Below are 17,878 nucleotides of genomic sequence, written 5' to 3' on the forward strand. Positions count from 1 at the left end.
AAAATATTAGTCAGGTGTGGTGGCACACACCTGCAGTCTCAGCTACTCAGGAGGCTGAGGCAGGAGGATTGCTTGAGCCCAGGAGTTCAAAGCTGCAGTGAGCTATGATGGTACCACTGCACTCCAGCCTGGGCGAAAGAACAAGACCCTATCTCAAAAAAAAAAAAAAACAGAAAGAAAGAAAGAAAGAAAGAAAGAAAAAAGGCCGGGCGCGGTGGCTCACGCCTGTAATCCTAGCACTCTGGGAGGCCGAGGCGGGTGGATCGCTCGAGGTCAGGAGTTCGAGACCAGCCTGAGCAAGAGTGAGACCCCGTCTCTACTAAAAATAGAAAGAAATTATATGGACAACTAAAATATATATATACAAAAAATTAGCCGGGCATGGTGGCGCATGCCTGTAGTCCCAGCTACTCGGGAGACTGAGGCAGTAGGATCGCTTAAGCCCAGGAGTTCAAAGCTGCAGTGAGCTATGATGGTACCACTGCACTCTAGCCTGGGCGAAAGAACAAGACCCTATCTCAAAAAAAAAAAAAAGAAAGAAAGAAAGAAAAAAAAAATGAGGACAAGAGAGTTGTGAGGATTAAATGAGAAAATGGATGGGATGTGTTTAGCACAGTGACTGATAATAAATCTGGTTAAGATGTATCATTAAGATGATGCGATGGTGTCTGCACTGGGTGAGATGAGAGGAGCATTTAGTCAGGCAGTGAGTGGGGGGTGTGTCCGGTCTTAAGCACATTGACCCTGGAATGCCAGCGGAATATCCAAATGGAGGTGTCCAATAGGCAGGTGGAGGCGCGTGTCTGTAGCCAACAATAAATACAGACCCAAGAAGGAGATGGAGACAAGAAAACCTCACCTATGGACCAACAGCTGAAGCCCTGGGCACGGGAGGGCCTGAGGTGCTCAGACTGAGACGAGCATAGAGCCCAAAAGGCAAGCTCAAGAGGACGCCAGTATTTGGGCAAGAGGCAGGGAGAGAAAGAGGAGCCCACACAAGAAACCAGGACAGCATAATCAGAGAGGATATCCACGAGGGAGGGCACCTCAGAACACAGCACAGTCTAGTTTCAGGAAGGACCCACACTGTCAAACCCTTCAGAGGGGAGAGACAAGATAAAAATGCAAAGGGACACTTTGGAGACATTCCTGATGGCTTTCACAAGAGCAGACAAAGTGGAGCTGGGTGGGGGAGGAAGTCCAAGGCCAGTAAGTGGGAAGTGAGGAAGTAAAGAAGCTCGACTGTGAGGAGACACTAACGACAGGATGGCCACTGACGGCCAAAAAGTTAAGAAAGAGTAGACGATAATCCTTTCACTGAGAATGTTCCTCTTAAGACATTTTGTTCAATCCTCTCTGTCCTGTTCTTATAACTTTTAATTTTTTAATTTGACCTCATCTGCCCAGCCCTACCCACCCCCCTTCTACAGGGCCCCCAAGTCCCATGGGTCATTTCTGCAGTGCGTGAGCACGGCCTCAGGAGCCCCAGCCACCAAGGCAAAGGATCTACACAGGTCTGAGAGGTGGGTCGAGTTACACAGCACAGTCTCTCCTGGTTTTGACCAGTGAGAAAGAGACAGTCCACTAATGACAACTTTCAACAAGGAGAAAGACTTCTCCATTGTTTCAGAAGGTCCACCGTTGATGAGGCCTGGGGGGAAGGCAACCATGTATGGTCGGGTCCTCCGTCCCTGTGGACCGTCCCAGCAGCACTCAGTGTCCCGTGATTCATGCCCCACCAGCTCTGGATCTGGGGTGGGGCTGCCAGGCGGGAGAGATGACTCAGTGAGTTTGCTACATGTTTAGATTTTTCTTTTGCGAGGCAATCGGTTCTACGGTCAAGCTTTTTGCTTCTCTAAAGAAAGTCCTGTTCTCTGCTCACAGTGCTGGTCTTAAGATGAGAAAGAGGAGGCCTATGTGGTGTCAGGTGCCTCAAGAATCACCTGCTGGGGAGCCAAATAATTCTAACGACTCAATTTCCTGAACTCCTTTGCAGTGTGCCAGGCATTCTGCTAAACTCTTTACACAGAGCATCTGTTAATCCTCATGATAATCTGGTGAGGAAGATGCCGCTATTATTACTGCATTTTACCAATGAGCAAGTGAATGAGATACCCAGATGTTAAGCACTTGCCCAGCTTCTCACTGTTACTAAGTGGCAGGAACAAAATGTGGTCCCGGGCAATCAACCCTCAGAGCCCGCCGTCTCCCCACCACTGCCCGGTGCCTGCTGTTTTACCCTTAGATCCTCCCTGATTTGGGCCACTCTTTAAAAGGTATTTATCTTTTGAATACTTTTTAGCAAGGGTGAATACTGATTTGCACGTAAGTGTTAGGGACCACCAATATTACATTCTTCCTGCAAAAGCCGAAGAGGTCACCTCCCTGGTGAGAGGAAGATGATCTCAGGGAAAGCGGGAAACTGAAATGGAAAAGCAAGCCAGGGAACGTGGAAGGGAGGGAAGAAGAGCTACAACAAAAGCTAACAACGTCACAATTTAACCTGGAGCATCTCTGACCATTCAGTCAGCGGAATCTGCTATGAAAGGGTGGAAGCTGGGCCAAAGGAAGGCTGTGCACGGCTCCCTGTGGACTCACAAAGAACCTTCTCCCATCCCAACCCGTCAAGAGGAGAAGTGGTCAGACTTGGCAGGTGCTCACACTAAGCGGATCCAGAGGGTAATACCTACAATCCTCTTTTAAACTGAGATGCCTCACGTGGGGAGCTGAGGAGAACCCCACACATCACAAGAGAATAAGAGGACTCCTTGAGCAAGGAGGGGCAGCGGGTGAGCACGACCTGAGGCATTGCAGGCTCCGGCCTAAGTCTTGCGAAGAGACAGACCAGGGCAATGTGGGACCAGAAACAACGGCCGTGGCCAAGGCCTGCATAGAGCCCTAAAGCAAGTACGTCTTCCTCGCAAGGCCTGTGAGTGATACTGGGAACATTCATGATAACATCATGCTCCTTTATTCTTTCCCTACTGCCAAAATCTCTACACCACTTGTGGGCCAAGAGCTCCTTCTGAATACATCATGGCCAGTGTCCTGACAAACAGATGGGGACAGAAGTTTCAGGCAGGGAGAGTCCCCCAGGTCTCTGAGCCAGGCTGGGGCCAGAGAAGTATTACCAGAGTTACCCCTATAACCCCAGACCTCCCTGCTACTGGTAGGGTTTTTTTTTGGGGGGGGGCGGGGAGGAGGAGACACATTTCTTGAAATATTTCATAAAAACTTACATTTCACTATCTCCTGGATGGAAAAATAGTAAATCTGCTAAAAATTCCATAATTTCTCCAACTAGCATGTTTTTCTCACCAAACAAGCCTCTCCTGATATTTAAGCTCTCTTGAAGTTTCGTTTTTGCAAGAGAAATGTCTCCAGCAACGAACCTGAAAATAAAGCACGTGTGTTATTTATGGAGCATATTGGCTACATTCATTGTGCTATCAAAAATAGTTCTTATAAAACATCCTTTATTTTGTGTAAAAATCTGTCCTGGAAGCTATAAAAAAGAGCAATTTATAATAGGAAAGACGAAAGAACTTTGCTGTGATTTACAAGAAGACAGTGTATACATCTTTATAAAGCAACTATAGCACTCTTGACAGTTGGGCTGGATAATTCTTTGTTGTGGGGGCCATCCTGTGCATTGTGTAATGTTTAGCAGCATCCCTGGCCTCTACCTACTAGATGCCAATAACAATTCCTCCAGTTATGACAACAACAATGTCCCCAGACATTGCCAAAAGTCCCCTGGATGAGGAGGGATCCAAAACTGTCCCTGATTGAGAACCACTAAGCAATAGAATGGAAATGCAAAAGGTGACCATTTTTTAACCAAATCAGTTAGGTGGGCAGTAGATTAATAGGTGTGGGTTAAGCATATTAAGTATAATAATAAAAGCTAGTACAGAAAATTTTAAAAAGTTAAAAAATTCATATGTTTACATCAGTACACCTTCGACGTATTTCACAGTAGCTTGATCACGGGGATTGTTGCCCAATAACTTGGAAACTTCAGTAGCATGTCCCAAAATGTCATTTCCTTTTAAGAATTCCTCAGACGCTGACTTGGCCAGGTTATACAGCACTCTGACTGCAGGGAATAAATTTTGGCAAAGAATAGGACACTTAAGGTTATTTCCACGAAAGAGTTAAGATGTCAATATACATAGCTTTAGTATCATTTCTTCATCACTGCCTGTAGCCAGGATTTTTCTTAATAAATCAACTCTTGACCTACACTGCATGGGGGTTGGTTTTCATATAAAGCATTTGTGTGTGCACAGCAGTTATAGGCCCAAGGAGCCAAGACAATAGATTGAAACTGAATTCTGAGTCTGTTTTGCAAATAAACAGGTCAGAAATTGAGTGAGGATACGGATGTGGTGAAGCCGGTCATCACCGTGGCAACTGAGTTCTCCAGAAGGCAGCCAGTGGGTCCTGTAATAAGATACAATAAAATGATGCAGCCTTATAACAAGAACACTTCGGTAAGTCCCACAAGCCCAATTAATAAATAATGGACTGTGGCCAGGTGCAATGGCTCACGTCTGCAATCCTAGCGCTCTGGGAGTCCGAGGAGGGAGGACTTGAGCTTACAAGTTCAAGACCAGCCTGAGCAAGAGTGGGACCCCCATCTCTACTAAAAACACAGAAAAATTAGCCAGGTGTGGTGGCACATGCCTGTAGTCCCAGCTGCTTGGGAGGCTGAGGCAGGAGGATTGCTGGTGCCCAGGAGTATGAGGTTGCAGTGAGCTATGATGATGCCACTGCACTCTAGCCCGGGCAACAGAGCAATATTCTGTTTTAATCAATCAGTCAATAACGGGTCGTACCTAGACACACCACACTGCCTTGGGGATTTACTATGCAAAAGCCAAGTAATTTTGCTCCTTTATTGAGAGTTATATATTTTGACAATAATACAGACTCCTAAAAAGTAAAAAGCGTTTCTTAAACCATACTCTGTTATGGGAAGAGAAAAAAGCATGAAAATTGTTTGGGCTGAATTGAGGTCCCTCAAAATTTATATGTTGAAGCCCTCAATGCCTGTACCTCAGAAGGTGACTGTATTTGCAGACAGGGTCTTTAAAGAGGTGATTAGGTTAAAATGAGGTCATTAAGGTGGACTCTAACCCCAAATGACTGGTGTCCTTTTAAGCTAAGGAGATTAGGGGACACACACACACATACACACACACACACACACACACACACACGCACAGAAAAGACCATGTGACGACACAGGGAGAAGGCAGCCATCTGCAAGCCAAGGAGAGAGGTCTCAGGAGAAACCAAACCTGCTGACACCTTGACCTTGGACTTCTGGCCTCCAAAAGTGCAAGAAATAAGTTTCTATTGTTTAAGCCCCTGGTCTGTGGCACATTGTTATGGCAGCTCTAGCAGACTAACACAATAACGTTCCGAGAAGGTGTTATCAGAGCACTGCTAGCAGCACAGAAAAGCAGAGTTAATGCCCTGTGCTATGAAATTCAGGCTTAATTAGGAAGGATTGCCATTAAGTTATCAACAAGCAACTCTTACCATCATTAATGTCCCTAATTCACTGCCCAGGGCCCCTGCACCCTTCCCTGCCCCACACCCAGGGCCTCATGCCTTGTGCTTGGACATAACTGGGCTCCCTGTGTCCCCTCTTACCCGCCATGTAATCCATTCTCCAGACAGTAGCAAAAGTGATCCTAAAACAGACATCAAAGGGTGTCCTCCCCACCCTGACTCCCTGCGATGGCTTCTCCTCACACTTAGAATAAAATCCAAATGCCTGCCTGAGGCCCGAGGCCCTGCACGATCAGGGTCTGGCTGCCTCCTGCCTTTGCTCCCTGAGGGTTCTTTCCATTCCCAGGACAGGCTCAGCCCTCCCCCACCTCTGCACATGCTCTTCCCTCTGCCGGGCCTGCCCCCTCCCTCGCCACAGTGGCTCCTGCAGTCCGTTAGGTCTCAACTTAAATGTCCTCTCCCCAAAGAGGCATACTGACCACTCTTTCACGAGTGCCCCCTCACACACGGACACTCCAACTCCATCTCTTGTTTGCATTTATGAAAGCGTGTAATCATCTCATGGGTTGGCTCACTTGGGTTTTGTGTGTAACCTCCCCTGGAGGGCAGAATTGGTGTTTCTGTCTTGATCGCTGTTCTGGACTCAGCACAGTGCCTGGTGCGTAGCAGGTGCTCAGTAAACACATCTCGAATGTCTGAACCCAGGCTGGAATCCTCACTTCCTCCCCTTCATCTTCTTGCTCAGGCCCTGAATCCCCACGTGACCCTTTCAGGAGACTAGAACCATAGTATGTTCCCACCAAGACTATTGCTAATGACATTGATCCTTCCCAGCGTCCCATTTCACCAGGACCCCTGCCCCACACCGCTGTTGATTTGGCCTCCTTGGGCTTAGCCCGCTTGTCTGTACCACGCCAGTTTGCCTGGTTCCTTGGAACTCTACACTGTGGCCTGTCCAGCTGCCTCTGGAGGGCGAGGCCCAGGTCCCACAGAAGTGGCTCTGGTTCCACCCTGGATTCCCCTGCCCACGAAGGCCCCTCCATGTCTGGGACCAGGCCTGCCTGCATCAGGACAACAACTTGGCAGCTAGACTCCGTATAACAAGGATTAGAGCTTCACAAATGACTAGAAGAGAATCTGTGCAGCAAGGAGTTACCCGGACAGGCTCTGGGGTCAGAGAGGCCTGGCTTGGACTCCCAGCTTCAGATTGACTAGCTGCAGGAGCTAACGTGGTTTAAGTTATTTAATCTCTGACCTTCAGCTTCCTCATCTGTAAAAGAGGGGTAACAACACATACCGCATGGGTACATTTGAGGATAAAAGAGATCATCAGCATAAAGTGCCTTGGACATAGTAAGCATTCAACAAATAACTATCACTATAAAAGTGAATTTACAGATGAGAACTCTAGAGAGGGTCAGTAGCTTGCCCAAGGTGATCTTTGAGCTTCTAGCCATGGTAGCAGATTACAAAACCAGCTTCAAGTCTCCACACCAGCCATACCCAACTCCCCTGTGCGATGCTACTCTGTACCTCTCCCCATCGGGAGGTAAATAAAGCCTGGGGACTTGCTTTGACCAATCGAATGCAGTGGAAGGGGGTATTGTCCCAGTTGTGAGCCTAGGCCCAGACTTCTCCTCTCCCTCTTGGAATCCTGTGAGCTGCCGAGTGAACAGGCCTGGGCCATCCTCCTACAGGATGAGGAACACGTGGCCCACCACCCCTGTCATCTAAGTGCGGCCTTCTTAGGCCAGCCAGCCTCCCTTGCCCTGCCAGCTGATCTCAGACACCTGCCTGAGCCAAGCCCAAATCTGCTGAGCCCACCCCAGACCAGGATAACCCCTCAGCTGACCCACGGATTCATGGGCAAAAATGAACGTTGCTTTAACCCACAGAGTTTTAGAATGGTTTGTTATGCAAAAAAGCCAACTGATACAGCCATGTTAAGCATGACAAAGTCTAGAGTCCTCAGTCTAACTGTAAATCAATAGGTCAGAATTGCTCAATACCTTAGTTTACTGAAAATTTTTTGCCTCTGTCAGTGGTACCACAGCAGTCTCAGGCATCAAATGCTGGAGAATAAAATAGTGGCCACCATTTATCAGTGAGTACTTACCTACCCACCGGGCACCACTCAGTGTGCTTTCCCTTGTCACAACAATATGTGATGGAGATTTATTTCGTCCCCACCTTACCAATATGAAAACTGTGACCCAGAAAGTATAAGTAATGTGTCCAAAGGCACAGAGAGCTAATAAGTGGAGACACGGGATTTGAACTCAGAAAGGCTGGCTTCAGAGTCAAGCTCTGATGTCCCTCCCTTACCACCTAAAGCCTCCTTCTCTGAAGCTCAACCTCACAGGCTATGACATTATAAAAGGGTGGACCAACAGAATGAGGAGCGATTCATGTTCAACACTCATACCCCACCAGCCCTCCAAACACAGCAAGCCAACAAAGCACACGTGTCCATTTCCCTTTTCTCACAGATGGGAATAGCCCAGGAGGAGTCCAGCTGTGTGCAACCCAAGAGGTCATCCCCTCTGCGTGTGTCGCCCTACCTTTCTGCTTCACCAAGTTCTGGCTGTCTTTTAAGTCACTGAGTGAAAAACACCGCAGGTTGGACCATGCTTTCTGGAAATACTGGAACCCTTCTTGAGTCAACCCAATTTCAAGGTACAGCTCTCCAAGAGCATTCTGTACTTTGAGAAGCATCTCCGTCGTGGATCGGCTCTGCACAAAAGGAAGAGGAAACCACTCCTGAGGGGAAACAGCATCAGCACAGGTACAGCCCCCAGACACCCGCCCAAGAAAGGCTCACGCCATGATGAACTTGCGAAAGACTGTAGGCATTACATCATTTCTCAGGGAATTTTAAATATTTATAAAATAATGCTCACGGTGAAATATTTATTGGAAGGCATTGCAAACTGAAAACATTTTTGGAAAATGATTTCACAGGTTGTTAGTCAACGCTAATAAACATTGTTGAAGATGCACATGACGATGTCTTGCGTGTGTTAAAGGTCGCAGAGGAGGGGGAGGATCCTGAATGCAAATGAACAGCTGAACATGCTGCTTGAATTCAAATGTGACCAGAAAGCCACTAACTTTATGTTGGACACATTTTTGCTTAGAGACTTGAATATAAATTCCCCTTACTGGTCTAGCATGTTTATTTCAGGGTGTAGGAGCCAAGAAAAACTTCCCCTTTGCCCTCTGAAGTTCTGTTGAAAAATCAACTGACAAAAGGCAGATTAATAGAAGGTCCAGACTTTAGGCAGATAAGGGAACTTCAAAGAACAACTTTATCCTCTGCTTTGGGAGGCAAGGACGGCCAGGGAGACCTTGAGGCCTCTCCTTCAGTTCAGCATGTCAAAGCACGGTATCTCGGGCATTGTGTCTCTGAGCCCCAAACGAGGGTTACTTAACTTCATTAATTTAAATCACTCCTCTCTCAAAACCTTATCAAGCCATAGGAATATACCAATTGATTATACTCTTTTAAATGCCCAGCACAAGAAATGAGTTAGTGCTGAGTTTTCTTACTGTTAATATCTCACTTCAGAAAACTTAATATTAACAAGGACATGTGGGAGGGAATGTGTTTGGTAACCAGTGAGGCCCTACACAGTGGGTGGCAGTATCATTGTTATTGCTTATGTGATACTTTATGCTATACCACAATGTTAGCCCAGGAAAGGATTGACTGAGCCTGGCTCCCTGGTGTGAATTTAAAGACTTTGACTCTTTCTACTCTCCTGCACCTACTGAAAGTGTTCTTCCACGTCAAACTGACCTTCTGTAGCTTGACCCAGAGTTTTCTCACAAGGGTCCTGCAAACAGGTAATGTCTGCTCTGAGATACCACTCAGCTCTGAAGGCAGCCAGGCACGGTGTGGAACTCCTAGGTCTGCGGTTCTTCCGCACATCCCTCAGGTGTATCTTTAAAAGCACCCCCTCTCCACAGCTATTCTAGATCTCAGCCCTGTGCTCATCCTCCCATTCCTCCACTGCACAGATGGCCTCCATTCTGACTTTACAGAGACCAAATCTACCCTGAAAGATTGCCATCAAATCTACCCTGAAAGATAGCCCAGGGCTATAGACATTCCACAGTGTCAAAGATTCCCTCTTCTTATTTCATTGCTTGACCTTGCCTGATCTCTAGGTATTCTCCAGGATGCCACTTGGTCTAGAATGGCTGTTCCATCTCCAGCCATCATATTCACAATTCAACTAGCAGGAAGGAGGAGAGCCATCATGGACTGAACGTTTGAGTCCGCCCCACCCCACCCAAAGTTCATGTTGAAATTCTAGCCCCCAATGTTATGTTATTAGGAGGTGGGGCTTTAGGACTTGATTCAGTCATGAGGGTGGAGCCCTCGTAAGTGGAATTAGTGCCCTTATTAGAGATCCCAGAGAACTAGCTAGCTCCTTCCAGCTAGTGAGAAGGCACTATGTACCAGGAAGCTCTCGTGGCTAACCAGTAGGAGAGCAAGGGGGTCCAACCCAATCTGCCTGTCCCCAAAACACTGCTCTGTGTTTTCTTGACAAGTGAGACTGTGATGCCTAAGCAGAGGACTCTTCACAAACATATCATTTGGTCTTCCTGCTTCCTGGTATACGTGCTGTGAAATACTGAGGGGAGAGTAATGAGATCACTTTTTAATAAACATCCAAATCAGGGATTCTCCAGCTTAGCACTATTGCATTTGAGGCAGGATAACCTTGTGCTGTGGGGGCTGTCCTGTGCACTATAGGATTTTAGCAGCACCCTTGGCCTCTACCCACCAGATGCCAGCAGCAACTCTCCCCCAAATTGTGGCAACCCACAATGTCTCCAGCATTGCCAGATGTTCTCTAGGGGACAAAATTAGCCTCCAGTTGAAAACCACTTCATTAAATTTTAAAACTACTTCATCTGAAGAAATTATAAAACCATATACAGAATGTGTACGTCACAAATAACAAGATCTTCCCCCTTAAGAATGTTAGGCACATATTTCAAAGACGTTGTTACTGCCCAAAATAGTTATAAAACTTCTCTTTTGGAAGTGTCTTCAGAGACTGAAAACATTCTTTTAATAGTCTTCATGGTGGCTAGTCCCAAAGAACTGTTGCAAAAAATATTTTGAGGCTAGAATCATAAGACTGATGCCTCTGGAAGGAGTCCTCTGAAGTGGGAAATTCTCTTTGGATGCCTCAACTTCGGCACGCCTCCTTCCAAGCCAGCCTCATCCCTTCATGACCACGTATTTCAGGGGGTTGCTTCATGACTGAAGAGCCGCAGAAGGTGGCAGGGACTTCCAGCTGGACTGGGAGCTCCCCCAGGCCAGAAACCGGCCAGCTCATTTGCTGCTACCACTCCAGCTCCCTGCACAGTGCTCGGGCCAGACAAGGCCCTCAGTGAATGCTAGCTGAGTGAATGAATGACACGACTGAGCGAATGACTGAATGACGGAGTGAGTGACTGCAATCAGGCATTTAATGATTACCTAATAAAATAACTGGTGCTTTCCAGACACGTGAATGTCAGCAACAGAAAATGTGGACCTCACGGGGGAAAAACTGGTGCAGGGGAAAACTCCACAAAGTAGGAAACCACAGAATCAGTGGACTCTACTCCCTGAATGATGAGAGAGTGGACAAAAGAGCTTAAATCAGACTCATATTTCTAAGCTACGCCTCACTTACTTTGTAACCCAAGGACAGGAATGACAAAATAGCTACCAGCACTTAAGATCTCACTATGTACCAGATATTGCGTGAAGTGCTTTTTATGGACTTTTTTTCTTGACCCTGTTAACAGCCCCATGAGATAGATTCTAGAATCCTCGAAAATGAGAACTCACAGAGGCACAGATTAAAATCCTCACCAAGATCCCGCAAGCAGAATGTGGGAAAGCAGAATCTGTGTCAGTCCGAAAACAGCCCATCCCCTCTTCACTGCTGCGTGCTACCTTGTCAGGACATGGAGGAATTTCCGAGTTCAAACTGATTTACTGACTTATTTGTCTCATTTGTTAAGCACCCACAGGCTATAATATGCCAAGGAGGAACAAAAATGGGCAAATAAACATGGTCTCTGCCATACAGGGACTTGCAATATTGAGTCTCATAAATCTCTTTAGATAGAACTCCTTCCATAAAGATGTATGTTGATGGGGGCAGGGGCAGTGTTTTACGAAAATCTGAAGGTCTTTGTTTTAAAATAAAAACAGCTTTGTTTTGGTTATACTACCCTAAGTCCATAAATTCTACCGAAATCAGTGAAAATTTATAATGTTTTCTTAAAAAATAGCAGTTATATGTCATCACAAGCATACGTATGTTACAAGTGAACCCTTTCATTGTGTTCAACAAAGCCAAAAGTTCATGTTTCAGAAAAGCAGATCAATATAGGGACAAGATAATCAATCAACCTTCCCCAACATTTTAATGAAAGTTATAACCAAGTCTCTGGCCAGTCTTTTATTAATTCATTTCAATCTATGTATTTCCCTTTTTGCTTTATGAACATTTCTTTTCCCCCCTAAAGTGACACTTCTCAGTATTTGTTCATCCTATAATGATTCCTATCTATTTACTGCTTGTTGTCATTAATGTATAATTTGGGGCATAGGTTAAAATCATAGCTGCCTCACTGATGAAAATAATCAATTGATTCCTCTACTGGACTAATTTATAAAGGAACAAAGGTAAATGGTAGCTGAAAAATATTAATATCTAACACAAAAGGAAAAAAGTTTGAAGGATTTAAAATTTATTCTCACTTTACCTGCACTAACATGTCCTCAGCAATCAAGAACAACTCTTCTGCTTCACTGGTCTTGCCCATAAGTTTCAAAAAACTTCCGATAAAGAATATTAATCGGCATTTGTCAGCGGCAGTACCCTCAAAAGGTCTGCATTCCAGCACTAGAGTGGAAGGAAAAGTAAATAATCCTAAAGCGTATGTGGAAAGGAACAAAAAGTACCCACTGCTTAATCTTGATACAGAGGTTAAATACATTACCCATAGTTCAGTTTCTCTCTCAAGGGATCAACACTTTGCTTTTATTAAGATTTACATATAATGCCAAGTATTTTAAACTAACATGAAAACCAACTAAAATGCTTTTAAATAATCTTTGCATGTAAATTTTGAAAACTAGAGAGTTAAAAAAGAGTATTTATATAGCTCGATCCATGTATTGCTGTAATTTGTATTTTGGAGTTGTTTTCAGGCAGGAAGAAAAAGGTATTTAAATTTCTTACACCATTCTGCCCTCTGTTGCAACTGTCTTGAACTGCTGGCTTTAACAGAAAGAAAATGTTAAAAGAGCAAAACAGAGAGTCATACCTGGTGTGTGTGTGTATATATAGTTATACCTTATACACAAATGAAAACTTAGAATTTTTTTTTAGAGACAGGGTTTAATTCTGTTGCCCAGGCTGGAGTGCAGTGTTGGCATCATAGCTCACTGCAGCCTCAAACTCCACTGCGCAAGCTATTCTCCTGCCTCAGCCTCCTAAGTAGCTAGGACTACAGGTGCACCCCACCATGCCTGGCTAACTTTTTTATTTTTTGTAGAGATGGGGTTTCCCTATGTTGCCCAGGCTGGTCTCAAACTCCTAAGCTCAAGCAGTCCTCCCACCTTGGCCTCCCAGAGTGCTAGGATTATAGGCATGAGCCACTGCACTCGGCCCTGAGAAAGCAATTTTCTCATTATAAAACAAATGTGTATATTATACAAAAACTAGACAATATAGAAAAGTACAAAGAAAAATAAAAACCACCCATAATTGCATCAAAGATAATTTCAGTTAACATATTGCTGTATTGACTCCTGATCTTTTGTATGTACCCATACATACACACACACACACACACACACACTTTGTAAAATTAAAATTGGAATCATCCTACACATAATGTTTAATATTTATTTTACTTATTTATTTTGAAACAGGGTCTTGCTCTGTCACCCAAGCTAGAGGGCAATGGTGCTATCATGGCTCACTGTAACCTTGAGGTCCCAAGCTCAAGCAATCCTCCTGCCTCAGCCTCCCAAGTAGCTAGGACTACAGGCATGTGCCACCATGCCTCGCTGATTTTTATAGCTATAGGGGTCTTGCTATGTTGCCCAGGCTGGTTTTGAATTCCTGGCCTTAAGCAATCCTCCCACCTCAGCCTCCCAGAGTGCTAGTGTTACAGGCATGAGCCACTGCACCTGGCCTCATATTTTTGTTTTTGGCTGGATCCCTGGGCCACATCAAGGTGGAAAAAAATCCATTTCTGGTGCTTACTATGCCCAGGAAATGGTTGTTGGAGAAATGAATTTACTAAAGAAGAAATACCAGATTTCATTGGTTCTAAGATGCATACATTCTCAAAACTTAACATGTCTGAAATAGGGGTGCATCTTGCAGTTGATGGCATCTTAGAGTTTATGAAAAACAGTATAAATTGTTAATAAATGTTCCAATATTCTGTTTCACTAGCTACGCAAAGAAATACAAATTAAAACGACAGTAGGATGCTATTTTTTCAGGTGCCAAATTGGCAGTGATTTATTTTGGTGATGATTTTGAAAAATAACAATATTGGTCAAGATGTGAGGAAATAAGTACTTTTACATGCTACAGGTAAGAATTGATATCTTTCTGAGGAGCTATTTGGCAATATATATCAAAGCTTTAAAGATATTAATATATTGTGGTTTTTAATTTCTAAAAATCATTCTAAGGAAATAATCAGGATGTTTAAAAAGATTTCTGCCAATAATCCTCATTTTATAATAGTGAAAAACTGACTAACTAAATGGTAATCTATAAAATGGAATATAATCCAGTCATAAATACATAAATTCTCAAAGAATACTTAAGGATATGGGAAAATATTCACATTACATTTTTGATAGATTTTAAGTTCCGTGAGAGTAGGAAGGTTATATATTGTGTTTGATATATATCCAACACCTGGCACTGATACATAAATATTTGTTGAATATGGAAGGAAAAAAGTAAATTTCGGCTGGGCCCGGTGGCTCACGCCCGTAATCCCAGCGCTTTGGAGGGCTGAGGCAGGAGGCTCGCCTAAGCAATCCAAGTTCTATAGGCTTGGAATAACTGCGGGTCATGCTATAGGAAGAAATCCATGCTCAGAGAGGCCAAGAAGAATCTAGACAGACTGGCCTTGCTGGGTTTCCCTGCTCAGTCAATCATATTTCTACATGGCTGTCTATGCTTCGTTGAACCTAAGCAGCAAAATGGGCCATTTCCCCTGTATCTCTGGGTTTTCAGTCTGAAGACTCCCATGTGCGTGTGTATTAATGAAATTTGTATGTCTCTTCTCCAATTAATCTGCCTCTTGTCAGTGATTTTCAGTGAACCTTCAGAGGGCAAAGGGGAAGCTTTCTCTTGGCCCCTACAGGGTATATACGTAGCCTGGTCTCGAACAACATAGCAAGACCCCATCTAGAGAGAGAGAGAGAGAGAGAGAGGGAGGGAGGGAGAGAGAGAGAGAGAGAGAGAGAGGGAGGGAGGGAGGGAGAGAGAGAGAGAGAGAGAGAATACCATGCCACAGAGAATCTATAAAGAAGTTGTCTTCGAGGCTCAAAGCCCTCTCTACTGGTCATCTATCAGAGATGCAACTTCCTCAGATGCGTGCCACAGGGAGAGGCAAACCCGGGCTCCAGGCGGAGCCGACAAGAAGCAACCAAGGAGAAGCAAGTTCAAGACCCCAACTGCACATCATTTCCTGTGAACCCAAGAAGTCAGGCTTGTTATTCTCCCTGAGCCACCAGGGGGAGCCAAACTCCGCGGTCCAGCGGGAGGAGCGCGCGCTGGCGCCCAATGCATCCCCAGCGGCAGCGGCGGCAGCGGCGGCAACGCGCAGGGGGAGACGTCAGACAGGCTTCCACTCCCCCATCCAACTGGCCGGACTGAGCCACCCTTGGAAAACGCTCATTTTTAAAGGAATTTTCCCAAAGCAGGCAGCAGTCAAAACTGTAAGTAGCCTAGTTATCTCACCGAACGGAAGGGGATGATGAAGAATGAGACCCGAAAAGGAAATTCTCAATTCTTTCCCACATGTGGGAAATGATGTTCCCATTGAGCCCATGAACCCCGCTCTCTTTCTACTTTGAAGCGAGCCTGCCTGAAAAGTTCCTCTCCGTCCAACAGCAGGATATAGCCCATCCTTCCTCAAACTTCTTCTTGCTGGTTGATTTGGGGGAAAGGAATTTTTGTACTACATTCCCTTCCCCATCAGCCCGGCTTCTCTGATGATGCCTGGCTCACCCTAAACTGCTGCCCCTGCTTCAGCCCCAAGTCCCAGCAGTGCTTGCACTTCCTGTGGCGGCTTCCTGAGGCCACTTGCTGGCCCCTCTCTGATCCACATCCTTTAAGCGGAACACTATGGATTTTCCTTTATTCCCCCAAACCATGTGTTCGTAACAGACTTTTATTAAAAACATAGGATATCAGAGTAGGGCTTCAACACAGCACAGAGAAGAAAGCAACTCACAATGGAATATTAGACATTTAATAATATTAATTTAGTTGGCATCCATCCTCAATTTGGGAATGTCTAACTCTTACCCCTGGTTTTCCTCCTAGCTCTCTAACCCTTCCTTCCTGTCCCCAGCTGCATCCTCTTCCTCTGTTCACCCTTGGAAGTTCTGTCCCAGGCCCACCTCACCTCTTCCTCTCCCTGATGACCTCATTCCCTCTCCTGGGCCCATCTTCCTAATACAGATGTATCTCTGGCCTGGCTCTCTTTCTCTGAGCCCTGTGACTATCTCCCCCTGGCTTTCAACAGTCACTCCAAACACCATGTGGCTTCTGTCCCCCAAACCCACCCCCTTAGGAGGGTTTCATGTTTTGGTCAATGGCAGCGTCATCTGCCGGTCATTCAAGTCAACTTGGGATTCATCTTGACTCCTCTGTCTCCTGCACCCAACTGATGATCAAGTCCTGTGGATTCTATGTGCAAAGCTTCCACCTCCTCTTCTAAGCCAACAGTGCCTGTCACCTGGGTTGTTACCACTAGCAGGTCTCCTTGGAGCCATGCTTGTCCCTTTCCATTTCATTGTTTACATGACACCCAAAGTGACCTTTTAAAACCAACCTGTTACCATCTTGCTTGAATCCCTGATGGCTTCCCACTGCTCTCAGGATAAGGGCTGAACCCTTAGCATGACCTAGGGCCTTGGGCACCTGCCTCTGCAGCCTCAGGACACCCCTTCACTGTCCACCCTTTCTTACCCACGCGGGACTTGTTCAGTTCTTCAGATTCACTATTCTCCCTCTACCTCAACCCTGTGGGTCTCTCTTTCTGGAATTCTTTCTCTCCATCTCTGTGTCAGATTTCAGACAAGGTTACATCTCCCTGCTCTAAGCTCCATGCCACCACTTGGAATCACTCCTCGTGGGCCGAATTGCTTTTTAATGTATATCATTTACACTTGACTATAAGCTTCACTAAGGCAGGAACCACGTCTGCCTTACCATTGCTCTATCCTCGGCAACTAACACCATGTTTGGCACAAGCAGGTACTCAGTTAATATTGTTGAATTAATCTGGGGGAGTGACAGTATTTGCTCAGATCGCTTTAATTAGAAAAGAGGGCAGGGATGAACTGACAGGCAACTTGCAGGATTGCACACTATAAAACAGGATTTCTCCCAAAATTCTTTGGAAGAGTAGTTCCAGTTAAGGGCCTGTCCTCCAGCAGCACCCCAGGAGGGCAGACTGATTCGGGGCCAAGTGTGGCTACATAATCGTGGTAGAAAAAAATGAGGAGGCTCAGAAAGCTACCCAGACCACTGTAGTAACTCCTATGGATATTATACAGGATTCCTGATGTAATTAGATCTTATTCTGATGAATCTAATATATTTTTCTATTGCTTTGGTAACAGTACTTGACCCTGTGACTTCTACTTTCAGCAACCCACCAAGAGAGAAAAGTGAGCTCACATAGTCCTGGAGGAACTTCAGAGAGTCTCCCCAAATGGTCATGGGCAGAGTCTGCCAGCCAGGGTAGGAGGGGAGGCACAGAGGTAAACAGCTACCATATGCAGAGTGACTGGATCACAGGCTCGCTTTATGAAGACTCTTCCAGAGAGAGGAAAGGAGGGCCCAGTAGAGATGAGAGAATGGATGTGAGAAGCTTTATGGAGGTAAAATCTATAGGACTTGGCCATGATTAAACATGAGGGGTGTCAGAGGCAATTATGGAGGTCAGGACTCCCCAGTGAGAGGCCCTTGGCAGCCCAGAGTAACACGGAGACTGACCAGCAGGATCTTAGAAGTTTATCTAGGTGATATCATGCTTACAGCATCACCAGAGAGCCCTATGGATGTTG

At 45.5% G+C, this 17,878-nt stretch overlaps 1 protein-coding gene across 1 annotated transcript in view; it reads right to left on the reverse strand.

Moving 5' to 3' along the window:
- The window catches only part of LOC138396923 (putative tetratricopeptide repeat protein 41), a 63,062-nt gene that overhangs the window by 13,915 nt on the left and 31,269 nt on the right, over nt 1-17,878 (reverse strand). The window contains exons 9-12 of the mRNA XM_069490709.1: nt 12,304-12,443; nt 8,085-8,256; nt 3,952-4,099; nt 3,240-3,392 (exon numbers count right to left, since the gene is read on the reverse strand). Coding sequence (XP_069346810.1) covers nt 3,240-3,392; nt 3,952-4,099; nt 8,085-8,256; nt 12,304-12,443 — 613 coding nt within the window. The remainder of the gene's footprint in view (nt 1-3,239; nt 3,393-3,951; nt 4,100-8,084; nt 8,257-12,303; nt 12,444-17,878) is intronic.

This window comes from Eulemur rufifrons, chromosome 16, assembly GCF_041146395.1.
Source record: "Eulemur rufifrons isolate Redbay chromosome 16, OSU_ERuf_1, whole genome shotgun sequence".
Lineage (NCBI taxonomy): Eukaryota > Metazoa > Chordata > Mammalia > Primates > Lemuridae > Eulemur > Eulemur rufifrons.